At 36.7% G+C, this 14420-nt stretch overlaps 3 protein-coding genes across 3 annotated transcripts; all 3 read right to left on the bottom strand.

Moving 5' to 3' along the window:
- On the bottom strand, nucleotides 322–1162 carry LOC109227985. Its single transcript, XM_019393173.1, has 2 exons — nucleotides 915–1162; nucleotides 322–826 (listed from the first exon to the last, which is right to left on the bottom strand). Exons 1-2 carry the CDS (start codon nucleotides 1160–1162, stop codon nucleotides 322–324), a joined length of 753 nt encoding a protein of 250 aa, XP_019248718.1.
- LOC109228314 (premnaspirodiene oxygenase-like) lies at nucleotides 3687–5476 on the bottom strand. Its single transcript, XM_019393466.1, has 2 exons — nucleotides 4564–5476; nucleotides 3687–4444 (listed from the first exon to the last, which is right to left on the bottom strand). The coding sequence occupies exons 1-2, from the start codon at nucleotides 5461–5463 to the stop codon at nucleotides 3830–3832; spliced, it is 1515 nt and encodes a 504-aa protein (XP_019249011.1). The 5' UTR covers nucleotides 5464–5476; the 3' UTR covers nucleotides 3687–3829.
- On the bottom strand, nucleotides 13511–14210 carry LOC109227984 (premnaspirodiene oxygenase-like). Its single transcript, XM_019393172.1, has 3 exons — nucleotides 13839–14210; nucleotides 13735–13791; nucleotides 13511–13618 (listed from the first exon to the last, which is right to left on the bottom strand). Exons 1-3 carry the CDS (start codon nucleotides 14208–14210, stop codon nucleotides 13511–13513), a joined length of 537 nt encoding a protein of 178 aa, XP_019248717.1.

The following is a 14420-nucleotide window of genomic DNA, read 5'->3' as shown; positions in this document are numbered from 1 at the left end:
ACCGGCCCAGGCCCGCCTGCCGGTCCCGGGCTCGTGGGCTAAATGTACAAGACTGGCCCGCTATGGGCTTGGAGTACCATTTGGGACCGACCCACTGAGACCGGCCCAATAGGCCCGTTTGGCCCGCGGTCCCGGTCCGGTCCCGGGCTGGGCCCGGCCCACAGTGCACCCTTATCAACAACTGATGCATTGCTGTGTGCTGATGCTTGAAACCTCTTTGGTTTTGGTGAACTTTTAATCTGGTGGAAAACCAATCATCCTGTAACAATTTTCAACAACATGATTAGTCATCTTACAATAGGTGCAGAACTTTCCTCCTTTCTATTTCTCAGAATTTATTCTGAATCCTCCATTGAATTTTTGTGTGTTTGTAGACTTCTGTCCTCCAGTGAACTTATGGTTGGACACCATGAAAGCTGCTTGAGTGGGATGCGATGTCACATGCACTTCTCGTTGTTTTTCATCTTGAATGAGCAAAGAGTAGGCATGATGGACTGAGGGCAAGGGATCCATCATTAAGATGCTGCTCTTTACACCTGAGTAAGCTTCATTGAGCCCCATAAGAAACTGTATAAGCCTTCCATCCTGATGTGATTTCATGGTTTTTAACTTACCATCACAGATACACTTACAGGTACAGTGATCAAAAGTGTTTAAAGCATCAAGTTCATCCCAGACCTTCTTAACCTTTGTGAAATAACCTGCTATGTCTGAAGCACCCTGGACTGCATTTGATAACTCTTTTTGAAGTTGGTATAGCTGTGCACCATTGCACTGTCCAAATCTGGTAGCTAAATCTTTCCAGATTTCTTTTTGCAGTTTTCGACTAGAGCACAAATTCAGCTATATCCTTTGAAAGGGAGTTGAGGATCCACGATATGACCATGTCATTGCATCGGCTCCAAGCCCTATACTGAGCTGAATCTGCAGCAGGTTCTGGAAAAGAACCATCAATAAAACCAAGTTTATTCTTGGCTGAAAGGGCAATCACTATGACCCTACTCCATCCAGCATATCCCTTGCCATCAAAAAGTGTATTTACTAACACCATTCCTGGTGAATCAGAGGGGTGAAGATAGTAAGGATTAGATGAATCCATGACAGCAAAATTTGCAGAAGTAGAAGAGCACAAAGGTGTTTGTTCATCATTGGAAGGAGCCATGAAAAAAAATGAGAGAAAGAGCACCTAAAGCTCTGATACCATGTAGGATTTTAGAGAAATCTGAGAGAATTTTGTATGCTGTATATTTTCTTGTTGTAAAAGAACTGTACAAATGTTCCTATTATATACAAATAAGAAAGAAACTTTCTCTAATGACTAACTCCAGCTGCCCTATCTCTTATTGACTATACTATAACTAATTTATAATTCCAATGTCAGAAATTATTCTCTATAAACACGTGTACTATTTCTAGAAGAAACTAGGCAATAAACTTATCTATCTTTTATCAGGCTGGGGAATGTAGAAGCAACATTGGGCTTCCTTCCTTTATTCTTGTTGGGCTGAGTTGACCCTTTATTCTTGTTGGGCTGAGTTGAAGTGGTCTGCTCTGAAGGCCCAATACCTTTTAATTCCTTTTCTTTTACAGACATAGGTATTAACGGAAGAGGGCTCATTTTCTTAATTTTATCGAACACTTCTTCTCTATCAACTGAAGAAGCTAGAGCCCTATGTTCTTTTGCCTTCATCTCATTCTGTATCTCATCAAAACAGGGGATAGGCGATGTGGGTGTGGCTTTTTCGAATTATTGTTCGGTAACAAGCAAAATTTATTTTCTTTTATAGAGGAATAATAGTAATCGCAAGTTTGTCTGATGCTCCAATTTGGAGCTTGAAGTATTTAATGCAGAAATTTGGATCAATCTGGTAATTTTTTATATAGGTCAATTTACAGCCACCATATCTGAATAAGAAGTTATAGTTCTACCATTTTGTTCAAAGTATCTTAATAATCTTCAAATGGACTTTGCTAGTTTGGTATTGGGTTGCCAAATTAAAGCATAAATTTTCACTTTTGGTTGACTTGGTTAGATATAATTCACCATCATGTAGAGTCCTAACTGATGGATCATTATATGCAGTGAAAGCAATCACAATATCAAAATTACATGTAATTTAGACAACTAGTATAAACGGAATTTCACGGGTTACCTCTTGAAGCGTGGACAAAGCTCCTCTATCACGTGAGCTTCCAATTCCACAACAATTCGACGAAATCCCCATCACCCGCACGATCACGATCTCCGAACGTTCCACGGTCTTCTACTGTGTTACCCAAATAATATCCGAAAATAGCAATTTCGTGTGGACGAAATTTTCTTGGAAAAATGGCTGAAAATTTCGGCCACCATCTCTCATCCCTCTAGGTGGAAAACTTTATGTATTTATAGCACAAGTTTCTAAGGGTTAAAACCTTTTTTCCAAAACCTGTTGGGTTTTCTTTTCCACCAGAAAAATGATTCCTTTATTTTCTATTATTTAGGCATAACAGGGACCATAAAATTTGATTAACAAGGCTTATAGTTATGGAATTAATTTTAAATTTTCAAAATTAATATCCGCCATAATTATTTACGCATTATTGCACTAAAAATTCGTAATTGCACTCCTTATTCAATTTCGAAATTCATCCATTAAATCTTATTTAACTACCCATGTTAAGATTCAGATACTAATCAATTAAATTAAATTACTGACGATTTAATTTATTGATTATTTCCTTTAGATTTTCGCTTAACTTATTTCATGTGTCGGATACAAAATCCACCGGCCGTGTTTACACATGGAAACTTATCAGCTTTCATAAAGGTGTATTATCAATCTCTAAACCGAGACATGGATTCCATCAACTAAGTATTACCTCGCCAATGTACATTATTATTATCCAATTTACCAGGCATATTGACCCATGAAAGAATCTCGCCTTTTAATAAATCAAAACAACAATAATGTACATAGCTAATAGTAATTATATCAAGATTAAGAGTATAAGTACATTTAATGGCTACAGAGTTTATTTTATTAAGTCAGTATAAAATACTTATCTCTACTTGGTCTGTTCAATACATACAAAATGTACTAGCACAAGAAGTTGGAATTAAACCACTCCCATAATCAAGATAAATTATATTTAATCTTGTACTACAATCATCCATGATGGTTTGTCCAATTCCATCATTAGATTGTGAACTCAAACTTTATACTTATAAGAACCGATGATTCAATCTTCCGTGTATAAGTAAACTCTATACACTAAATCATCTACTATATAAGCAAAGGACACAGACTAATATATGATTTATTTAAAACTTTATTAAAATTGAATAAATAATTATTCCATAATAAATACTATATTTAAACCAAACCCATGGTTAATAGTATATATCCCGACAATCTCCCACTTAGACTTTTAACCATGACAATTATTAGAATATACTATATCCAAATGCATGGTTAATAGTATATGCCCCAACACTAACAAGGCCCTGAGAGGATCAAGCACATACATAGATCTTTATTCATGTTAAAACTATATTACTACTATTGATCTCATGATAGGAATGATCTGATAGGAAGTAGTTACATGTTAATTGCTTAATCAGTTTCAAAATTTATATTAATCGATAAGGGATCTGATTTGATCTTTACAACTAAATCTGGGATATCAATGTGGACCAAAAACATGATTGTATAACCAACTGTGAATCTTATTCTTTGCTCATTTTCAGCTTAAACTTCAACGATAAATGGGAGACACGAATATATACCAAACTAAAGGAGGTGAAGCACCATATACGGTATGAACATTCACCATTCAAAGCGCAACATCAAAAAAATTCATCGCTTCTGTAATCTATGGCAATTAAGCACAAATCTTTTTGTTTCGCTGCACTTAATCCATCCTTTTCAATTAGATCTTCTGGACTAGTTCCATATGGAAGCGCCCAGTTAAAGTGGTAGAGGAGCCGAGCCAAAGGATGTTTAACATTGGCTAAACCAAATTGCATTCCTGGGCAAATTCTTTTTCCTGCACCAAATGGAATAAGCTGAAAGTGATTTCCCATAAAGTCAACAGAAGAATTTTCAAATCTCTCGGGTATAAAACTCTCAGGGTCATGCCAACTTTCTGGATCTCTTCCAAGTGCCCATGAATTGATTAGTACTCTGGTCTTGGGAGGTACTTTATATCCACCAATATATGTTTGTTTCATACATTGCCTAGGCAGAAAAGGACTTGGAGGATGTAGCCTCAACGTTTCTTTGATAACTAGCTTTAGGTATGATAATTTATCAAGATCTTTTTCATCAAAACTTGTCTTTCCTTTGAAGACTTGTCTCACTTCACTTTGTGCCTTGGCCATAATTTTTGGGTTCCTCATCATTTCCGATAATACCCAAGTAATAACGGCAGCTGAAGTTTCTGTTCCAGCAGCAAACATGTCCTACTTCAACAAAAAAAAAAAATACAAATAAAGACAACAGATTCGTACATATTTAAGATAGTAATAGACAATCCAATGAGAATAGTGTACAAATTAAAATGGTTAAGGAGAATATATACAGAGATTACTGCTTTTATATGATCATTTGTGATTGGAAATTGAAGTTCGCCGGTTTCCTTAATTCTTAGGAGAACATCAACCAAATCTTCACCTCCAAACTCACCATTTCCCTTACTTCCAAGTGCTCTATTCATAATATGCTCATTAATGATGTTCTCCAGAGCTTCATCAACCTTCTGATGCAGCTTTAACAATCTCGATTTCACCCCACTTGTCTTGTGAAGTAACTTCCAAGAAGGGAACAAATCAGCCACATCAAATCCTCCTAATGAATCCAGTACTTCCCTCAACAAATTGATCAACTCGTCTTGATATTTGTCTACTTTTCCAAAGGTTGATCTACATGTCACAGAGTTTGTAAACCGAAGAATTTTTTCTGTTATGTTAACAACAGAACCATTCATGGAATGAACTGATGAAACGAGACTCAAAATCTCATCATTCCGAATTGAACTAAAAGACTTAACCATCTTGGCACTTAGGAGTTCTGTAACACATAAGTTACGCATTTGTCTCCAATTGTCACCATATGGTGCAAATGCGATGTCCTTACCATTGTAAGTAATGATATTTATGGATGTTAGTTGTGGTTTAGCAGCAAAGGCATGTTCGTGAATTTTTAGAACTTCTTTTGCCACATTAGGTGATGATATGACTACTGCAGGAATTTCTCCAAGTTGGAAATACATGATAGGCCCATACTTTCTTGCTAACTTTCTAAGAGTGCGATGTGGAAATGCTCCTCTTAAGTGATGGATACTTCCAATAAGTGGGAGTCTCCATGGACCTGGAGGCAACTCTTGTTGTTCTGATTTTCTCCATTTGCCAAATAGGAAAAAAAGGAAGGATAAGAACATGAGGAGTGCAACAAAGTTGATAGTAGAGGAATAAGTCTCCATTTTGTCAACAGTAAGGAAGGACATTTGATGTATATATTGCATTGCTTCGGCTAATTTTTGCTGTCTTTTATAATGGTTCAAACAGTTGAAATCGTAAAAAAGCTAGGAAGGCAGATTCAATGCGTAATAACTAGTTCATTTAAATGATCAAGAGAAGCCATACCAAGGTATGGAACCGGGTGCAGTTATCAAGGCACATTCAATTTATAACCACATTAGTCACAACTCATACTTCCTACTAAATGTTTGTCAATGGCTAGTGAGACACAGGCGGTTGGTGAGCCTAAATGGTCATATGGCTGTAATCTTGCTAACGAATTGTCGTATCTCGAATCTAACCTATTGACAAACCTACTACCACTTTACAAACTTAATGCAGTTTTCACAGTTCTTACTTTTGAAGATAGGTTTATCTCTAGCTTGTTTATCTTTTCCTTTTAAATAAGCATAAAATGATTCATATGCACATAAGTTTTGAATAAGCTAGCTAGCAGTTTCTGCCGTAAAAGAATTGATATATTTTTCTATAATAGAGTAGAAATAACATGGTAGTTTACTTCCTGCAATGGATGATGGTCTGAACAAAAAGCTTTATTGCTGTCTGTTACCCCAATGGGTAAATCATCACCTAAAAACTCCAAGGTCAACGACTCAAGGCCAAACAGCTGAAGGTTAAGAAAAACAAGCCCATGCGAAGGAATTGCATCTCAAGTACGATTACCCTCTTCATTGATATTGCATGGGAAAGGGGGACCAAGTATCTTGAGATTTTATTACTGGCCGCTGGGGCAGTTGATCCAAGAAACGTGCAGCTTAAGGACTTGATTTTTCTCGTCTTGTTAACTGAATTTGTTACTCCCCCTGTTCCAGTTTATGTGAGCCTATTTCATTTTTTGTCCGTTCCAAAAAGAATGACACCTTTCTAAATTTGGTAACAATTTAGCTTAAACTTACAATTCTACCCTTAATGAGAAGCTTTTATAACCACACAAAAACTTTGGGCCCCTTTGTGACTTCTTTAGGACCACAAATTCTAAAAGTCTTCATTTTTTCTTAAACTCTGTGCCTAGTCAAACACGTTCACATAAATTGGAACGGAGGAAGAACTATTTTCAAGTTTGAACGACGGAAGCATCACCTATTAAGTACTCCCTCCATGCTGTTACATGTGACAGTATTTTCTTCTTAGTCCATTCCGAAAGGAATGACAACTTTCTAATTTAAAAAAATAATTTTAGGAAAACTTTACCCTTAACAAGTTTTTATTTATCTTTGTCATGATATGTTTAAGGCCACGGACTTGAAAAGTCTTAGAGTCAAACAAATATTATGACATGTTTATATCATAAGTTTTAAAAGTTTTTCTTATTTTCTTAAAATCCGTGTCTAATTGAAACGGAAGGAGTAGTATTTTAGTAACATGTACATATAATTACATTTCTAGGTAGTAGGTATGCTTAATGGTGTGTTAGTAGACTGTATTTGTAAAATAATTCTGGAAATATAAATGAATATAAACAGAAATGAACATAAACAGAAATGACATAAAACCAATTCGAGCCCACTGAATTCACAGTGTTTCCTTAAGGAATTTAATCCCCTCCTAGTACCCAAGGTTATGGATTATTTCCTCCCAGGATAGAACGAATTACACACTGGTGTAGTGGTACTTCAAACCCCAGCGTTTCAGCGAATACAAAGTTCGGTAGCAAATCACACTTACTTTTTGCTTTGTTTGATGCTAAAAGTATGCAGAAGAAGGAGAAGAAACTCAGAAAATCGTAGTAAAATTCTGAGCAGAATAGTGTTGCATTTATAGCCAAAGTTGGGCTGAAATCTGAAGAGGTGCAACTCTTCAGAATGGTTGTTTATGCAAAACGCCCACAGCATAAATGCCATTACATAAATGGCCATTTACTCAACAATAAAGAGGGAAAATAAAGAGGGAAAATTGAAGAGGGTAGTTACTTTTCTGTTACCAAAACAGAAAAACGGATTGGATTTAATATTAATATTTTGTTATTAAAACAAATATTTAATAATATTTCTATTAATATTTACTATTAACAAATAAATTTGGTCCAAAAAGTTAATCAATCAATCGATCATTTGACCAAATCCAAATCCAAATCCAAATCCGAAGCCGAAGCCGAAGCCGAAGCCGAAGCTGAAGCCGTAGCGACGACGACGACGGCGCGAGGCTTGCCTTCTCAACTCTTTAAGAGCTAGAAGAAGAGCAATTGCTATATACCCATAAAAAACCTCTTCCTCTTCCAATATGGGACAATGCCCATTTGCCAAGGGGGGAACTTAAAATTTCACTCAAAAATTTCATTTCCCTCCATTTCCCATTCACCCTCTTTTAAGTATTTAATATATTAATTAAATACACCCAAAACCCAACAATCCCTCACATGAATGGGGAATGGCTATATCACGAAAGTATGCATGAAAAACTGTGTGATTCGCAAGTAAGGATTAATTGTATCTGGATAAGTAGGTTTCCCTTTGAACTTTCCGTAGTGAACTTATGTCGGATATACTCGATCAATCGGTAGATTTGATATCTTTGAACCGTCGAACTTTAGTGTATACCTATACAAACAAGTAACACAACCAACCCTTAACCGTCTTTGGTTCTCATTGTTGTGTTCGTTTCAGCCATGAACACCGCCTGGTTTCATAAGTGCGTAGAGAACTGGCCTTACAATGTTCTCCTTGAAGCGGCTAACACTTCACACTTACATAGGTGATTCCTAAACGTGTCATCCCGTAGATACACTATTTGATATACCCCGTATCAAATTTAGAAATCATTAAAAAGCCTTAATGCTTTATCCTTGGTACTGAACATTGTCTCATCACGAGAATGGACCAAAAGCTTAGTTGACAATGTTGAACCGTCATAAATGACTTTGTTTGATCTCCTTGAACCTAGATCTTGGGATCTCCAGTCTTCTAGGTAGAGTTACCGCCACTATGACTTGTTCTCGGCCACAGTCCCATTCCCCTTGATGACTTCTCAACTACCTCTCTAGTTAGGCCTTTTGTAAGTGGATCCGACACATTATCACTTGACTTTACATAGTCAATCGTGATAATTCCTCTAGAGAGTAATTGTCTAACGGTTTTATGTCTTCGTCGTATATGGCGAGACTTACCGTTATACATAACGCTCCCAGCCCTTCCAATTGCCGCTTGACTATCACAATGTATGCATATTGGTGCCAACGGTTTGGGCCAAAATGGAATATCTTCCAAGAAATTCCGGAGCCATTCAGCTTCTTCACCGGCTTTATCCAAGGCTATGAACTCAGCCTCCATTGTAGAGCGGGCAATACAAGTTTGTTTGGATGACTTCCAAGATACCGCTCCTCCACCAATAGTGAATACATATCCACTTGTGGACTTGGAATCAGTTGATCCGGTGATCCAATTTGCATCACAGTATCCCTCAATGACCGCAGGATATTTATTGTAATGCAAAGCAAAGTCCTGGGTATGTACTAAATACCCCAAAACTCGTTTCATGGCCATCCAATGAGATTGGCCTGGATTGCTCGTATATCGACTCAATTTACTTATAGCACAAGCTATATCTGGTCGTGTACAATTCATGATGTACATTAAGCAACCCAACACACGAGCATAATCCAATTGTGATATGCTCTGGCCTTTGTTCTTTGCTAATGCAAGATTCACATCAATTGGAGTCTTTGCAACTTTAAAGCCCAAGTGCTTGAATTTTTCAAGTACTGTCTTAATATAATGAGATTGTGACAATGCTAGACCTTGAGAAGTCTTATGGATCTTAATTCCCAGAATTAAATCAGCAACTCCCAAGTCTTTCATATCAAACTTGCTAGTTAGCATACGCTTAGTAGCATTTATGTTGGCAATGTCATTACTCATTATGAGCATATCATCCACATATAAGCAAACAATGACTATGTGATTTGGAACATTTTTAATGTACACACATTTATCACATTCATTTATCTTAAATCCATTTGACAACATTGTTTGGTCAAATTTAGCATGCCATTGTTTGGGTGCTTGTTTTAATCCGTAAAGGGACTTAACAAGTCTACAGACCTTCTTTTCTTTACCTGGAACCACAAACCCTTCAGGTTGTTCCATGTAAATTTCTTCCTCCAACTCTCCATTTAAGAAGGCCGTCTTAACATCCATTTGATGAATTTCAAGACCATAAACTGCAGCTAACGCTACTAACGTTCGTATGGATGTAATTCTTGTAACTGGAGAGTATGTATCAAAATAGTCAAGACCTTCTCGTTGTCTATACCCTTTGACCACAAGTCTTGCCTTATACTTGTCAATAGTGCCATCATCTTTCATTTTCCTCTTAAAGATCCATTTAGAACCCAACGGTTTATTTCCAGGAGGAAGATCAACCAATTCCCATGTATGGTTGTTCAGTATGGATTCTATTTCACTATTGACCGCCTCTTTCCATAACAATGATTCCGAAGAAGACATAGCTTCTTTAAATGTTTGAGGCTCATTTTCCAATAAGAAAGTCACAAAATCTGGTCCAAATGAAGTAGACGTTCTTTGACGTTTACTACGTCTTGGATCCTCTTGGTTAAGTGTACTTTCTTTTGTTTCTTCCCGAGGTCGTTTAGATCCTTCACCAATCGACTCACATTCCTTTTTATACGGATATATATTTTCAAAGAACTCAGCATTATCTGATTCTATAACCGTATTATTATGAATGTCGGGATTTTCTGATTTATGAACCAGAAATCGATATGCTTTACTATTAGTCGCATATCCTATGAAAACACAATCAACGGTTTTCGGTCCTATTTTTACCCTTTTGGGTTTAGGAACTTGCACTTTTGCCAAACACCCCCACACTTTAAAATAATTCAAGTTGGGCTTCCTTCCTTTCCATTTTTCATATGGAATGGATTGTGTTTTGCTATGGGGTACTCGATTTAGTATTCGGCTAGCCGTAAGAATGGCTTCCCCCCACAAGTTCTGTGGCAAACCAGAACTTATCAATAATGCGTTCATCATCTCCTTTAATGAACGATTCTTTCTTTCTGCAATCCCATTGGATTGGGGCGTGTAAGGGGCCGTTGTTTGATGAATAATTCCATATTCTAAACATATTTGTTCAAAAGGAGATTCATATTCACCACCCCTATCACTTCTTATCATTTTGATTTTCTTATTAAGTTGCGTTTCAACTTCATTTTTGTATTGCTTGAATGCGTCTATTGCTTCATCTTTACTATTAAGTAAGTAAACATAGCAATATCGAGTACTATCGTCAATAAAAGTTATGAAATACTTTTTTCCACCGCGAGATGGTATTGACTTCATGTCACAAATATCTGTGTGAATTAAGTCTAAAGGATTTGAATTCCTTTCAACCGACTTATAAGGATGTTTAACATACTTAGATTCCACACATACTTGACATTTTGATTTGTCACATTCAAACTTGGGCAATACTTCCAAATTAATCATTTTCCGTAAGGTTTTATAATTGACATGACCCAAACGTATATGCCATAATTCATTTGACTCAAGTAAGTAAGACGAAGCTGAAATTTTATTATTATTTTCAACAACCATTACATTCAGCTTGAAAACCATTTCAGTGAGGTAACCTTTTCCTACAAACATCTCATTCTTACTTATTACAACCTTATCGGAAACAAAAACACATTTAAAACCATTCTTAACAAGAAGTCCAGTAGAGACTAAATTCTTCCTAATCTCGGGAACATGAAGGACGTTGTTCAAAGTCACCACTTTGCCGGAAGTCATTTTGAGAAATATCTTCCCACATCCTTCAATCTTCGCCTTTGAAGCATTTCCCATAGAAATCGTCTCATCAGGTCCAACAGGAGCATAAGAAGCAAAAGCTTCTCTAACAGCACAAACATGGCGAGTGGCTCCAGAATCAATCCACCACTCTTTAGGATTGCCCACCAAGTTGCATTCGGAAAGCATGGCACATAAATCATCAACATCATCATGCTTTTCAACCATGTTTGTTTGACCCTTCTTCTTGTCTTTCTTTGGAGCACGACACTCCGTAGATTTGTGTCCAGTTTTTCCACAGTTGTAGCAGTTTCCACTGAACCGCTTCTTGCTTGGGTTGTATTTCGGTCCAGAAGCCTTCTTCCTCTTTTTGTTCTCTTCAACAATATTTGCTCCCATTATTGTTGAGTTTCCACGGCCTCTCTTTTCAGCAGCTTTGTTGTCCACTTCGATTCTCAACCGAACAATGAGATCTTCAAGGGACATCTCCTTGCGTTTGTGTTTCAAGTAGTTTTTGAAGTCCTTCTATAAAAGAGGCAACTTCTCAATCATTACTGCTACTTGAAATGCTTCATTGATGACAAGACCTTCAATAAAATTTCTATTAGTAAAAATACTAAGATTATTACTTTCAACATCAATATTAATTTGATTTATACCTTCAGCAAGGAGATTGTGAATAATCACTTGCAATTCCTGGACTTGGGTAATAACAGACTTGCTATCTACCATTTTGTAGTCCAAAAACTTTGCAGCAACAAACTTTTTCAACCCGGCATCTTCGGTTTTGTATTTCTTTTCAAGCGTAGTCCACAGTTCCTTTGACGTTTCTACGCCACTGTAGATGTTATACAAAGCATCTTCCAGCCCGCTTAGAATATAATTCTTGCACAAAAAATCTGAATGCTTCCAAGCCTCAATCACGAGAAAGCGTTTAGTTTCTGGAGTTTCATCGGACAACACAGGAACATCTTCCTTGATGAACTTCAGGAGACTTAGAGTAGTTAAATAGAAGAACATCTTTTGCTGCCAGTGCTTGAAATCAATCCCGGAAAATTTTCCGGGTTTCTCCGCCGGTGCCAATGCTGCCGGTGTGTCGTTCGGCTTGTTGAGGCATTGGCAGTCACCATTGGAACAGCTTGGTTCTCATTCTCATTAGTCATTTCTGTAAAAGAATGACGCAAACGTTAAAATCACGTAGATTTTAATAGAGTACAAAACCACAAAGGTTTTACTCTTCCAGAAACAGTAAGTACAAATACAGAAAATAAATTAAATTCCTTAAGCTTGTTAGTAGACTGTATTTGTAAAATAATTCTGGAAATATAAATGAATATAAACAGAAATGAACATAAACAGAAATGGCATAAAACCAATTCGAGCCCACTGAATTCACAGTGTTTCCTTAAGGAATTTAATCCCCTCCTAGTACCTAAGGTTATGGATTATTTCCTCCCAGGATAGAACGAATTACACACTGGTGTAGTGGTACTTCAAACCCCAGCGTTTCAGCGAACACAAAGTTCGGCAGCAAATCACACTTACTTTTTGCTTTGTTTGATGCTAAAAGTATGCAGAAGAAGGAGAAGAAACTCAGAAAATCGTAGTAAAATTCTGACCAGAATAGTGTTGTATTTATAGCCAAAGTTGCGCTGAAATCTGAAGAGGTGCAACTCTTCAGAATGGCTGTTTATGCAAAACGCCCACAGCATAGATGCCATTACATAAATGGCCATTTACTCAACAATAAAGAGGGAAAATAAAGAGGAAAAATTGAAGAGGGTAGTTACTTTTCTGTTACCAAAACAGAAAAACGGATTGGATTTAATATTAATATTTTGTTATTAAAACAAATATGTAATAACATTTCTATTAATATTTTACTATTAACAAATAAATTTGGTCCAAAAAGTTAATCAATCAATCGATCGTTTGACCAAATCCAAATCCAAATCCGAATCCGAATCCGAATCCGAATCCGAATCCGAATCCGAATCCGAAGCCGAAGCCGAGCCGAGCGAGCGATAAAAAGTGTCACTTTATGATAAAAAGTGTCACTTTATGATATCGTTATATCCGTCGTTACGTAACGATAAAAAATGTCACTTTATGAAACGATCCATATGGTATAGTCGTGTTGTTACCTTATTGTTTTCTCTCACTCGTCCTTTTTTATTATTAAATAGGTATGACAATCTATCAAGATCTTTTTCATCAAAACTTGTCTTTCCTTTAAACATTTCTCTCACTTCACTTTGTGCCTTGGCCATAATATGTTTGGGTTCCTCATCATTTCCGATAATGTCCTTGTAATAGTCGCCGCTGAAGTTTCAGTTCCAGCAGCAAACATATCCTACTTCAATAAAAAATAAGTACACAAGTAGGAACAACATATTCATACATATATAAGGTAATAGATAATTCAATGAGAATAATGTACAATTTAAAATGTTTAAGGAGAAAACTTACCGAAATTACTGCTTTTATGTGATCATTTGTGAGTGGAAATTGGAATTCTCCATTCTCCTGAATTCTTAGGAGTACATCAACCAAATCTTCACCTCCAAACTCACCATTTCCCTTGGTTCCGAGTGCTCCATTATATTCTTAATATGCGCATTCAGTATGTTCTCCAGAGCTGCATCAACCTTCTGATGCAGCTTTAACATTCTCGACTTCACCCCACTCATCTTGTGAAGTAACTTCCAAGAAGGGAACAAATCAGCCACAACAAATCCTCCTATTGTATCCAGTACTTCCCTCAACAAATTGATTAACTCGTCTTGATCTTGGTTTACTTTTCCGAAGGTTGATCTACACGTGACAGAGTTTGTAAATTGAAGGATTTCTTTTGTTATGTTGACAACGGAACCATTAATGGATCGAATTGATGAAGCGAGACTTGAAATCTCATCATTCCGAATTGAACTAAAAGACTTAACCATCTTGGCACTTAGAAGTTACGTAACACATATGTTACGCATTTCTCGCCAATTGTCACCATAGGGTGCAAATGCAATGTCCTTATAATTGTAAGTATTAATGGCTATGGATGTAAGTTGTGGTTTAGAAGTGAAGGCAAGTTCGTGAGATTTTAGAGACGAACATGATAGGCCCATACTTTCTTGCTAATTTTCCAAGAGTGCGATGTGTAA

The sequence above is a fragment of the Nicotiana attenuata genome, chromosome 6, assembly GCF_001879085.1.
Source record: "Nicotiana attenuata strain UT chromosome 6, NIATTr2, whole genome shotgun sequence".
Taxonomy (NCBI): domain Eukaryota; kingdom Viridiplantae; phylum Streptophyta; class Magnoliopsida; order Solanales; family Solanaceae; genus Nicotiana; species Nicotiana attenuata.
This window is presented reverse-complemented; position numbering and strand designations above follow the sequence as displayed.

Bases quoted from the DNA above. Each gene is read 5' to 3' on its own strand.
- LOC109227985 (XM_019393173.1), bottom strand. From the start codon at position 1,162: ATGGCTCCTTCCAATGATGAACAAACACCTTTGTGCTCTTCTACTTCT. The intron at 827-914 runs GTATAGGGCTTG...TTTGTGCTCTAG, and splicing joins CCTGCTGCAGATTCAGCTCA to TCGAAAACTGCAAAAAGAAA.
- LOC109228314 (XM_019393466.1), bottom strand. From the start codon at position 5,463: ATGGAGACTTATTCCTCTACTATCAACTTTGTTGCACTCCTCATGTTC. The intron at 4,445-4,563 runs GTATATATTCTC...TTGTTGAAGTAG, and splicing joins ATATAAAAGCAGTAATCTCT to GACATGTTTGCTGCTGGAAC.
- LOC109227984 (XM_019393172.1), bottom strand. From the start codon at position 14,210: ATGGTTAAGTCTTTTAGTTCAATTCGGAATGATGAGATTTCAAGTCTC. The intron at 13,792-13,838 runs GTGAGTTTGGAG...CTAAGAATTCAG, and splicing joins ACTCGGAACCAAGGGAAATG to GAGAATGGAGAATTCCAATT. The intron at 13,619-13,734 runs GTAAGTTTTCTC...TTATTGAAGTAG, and splicing joins ACATAAAAGCAGTAATTTCG to GATATGTTTGCTGCTGGAAC.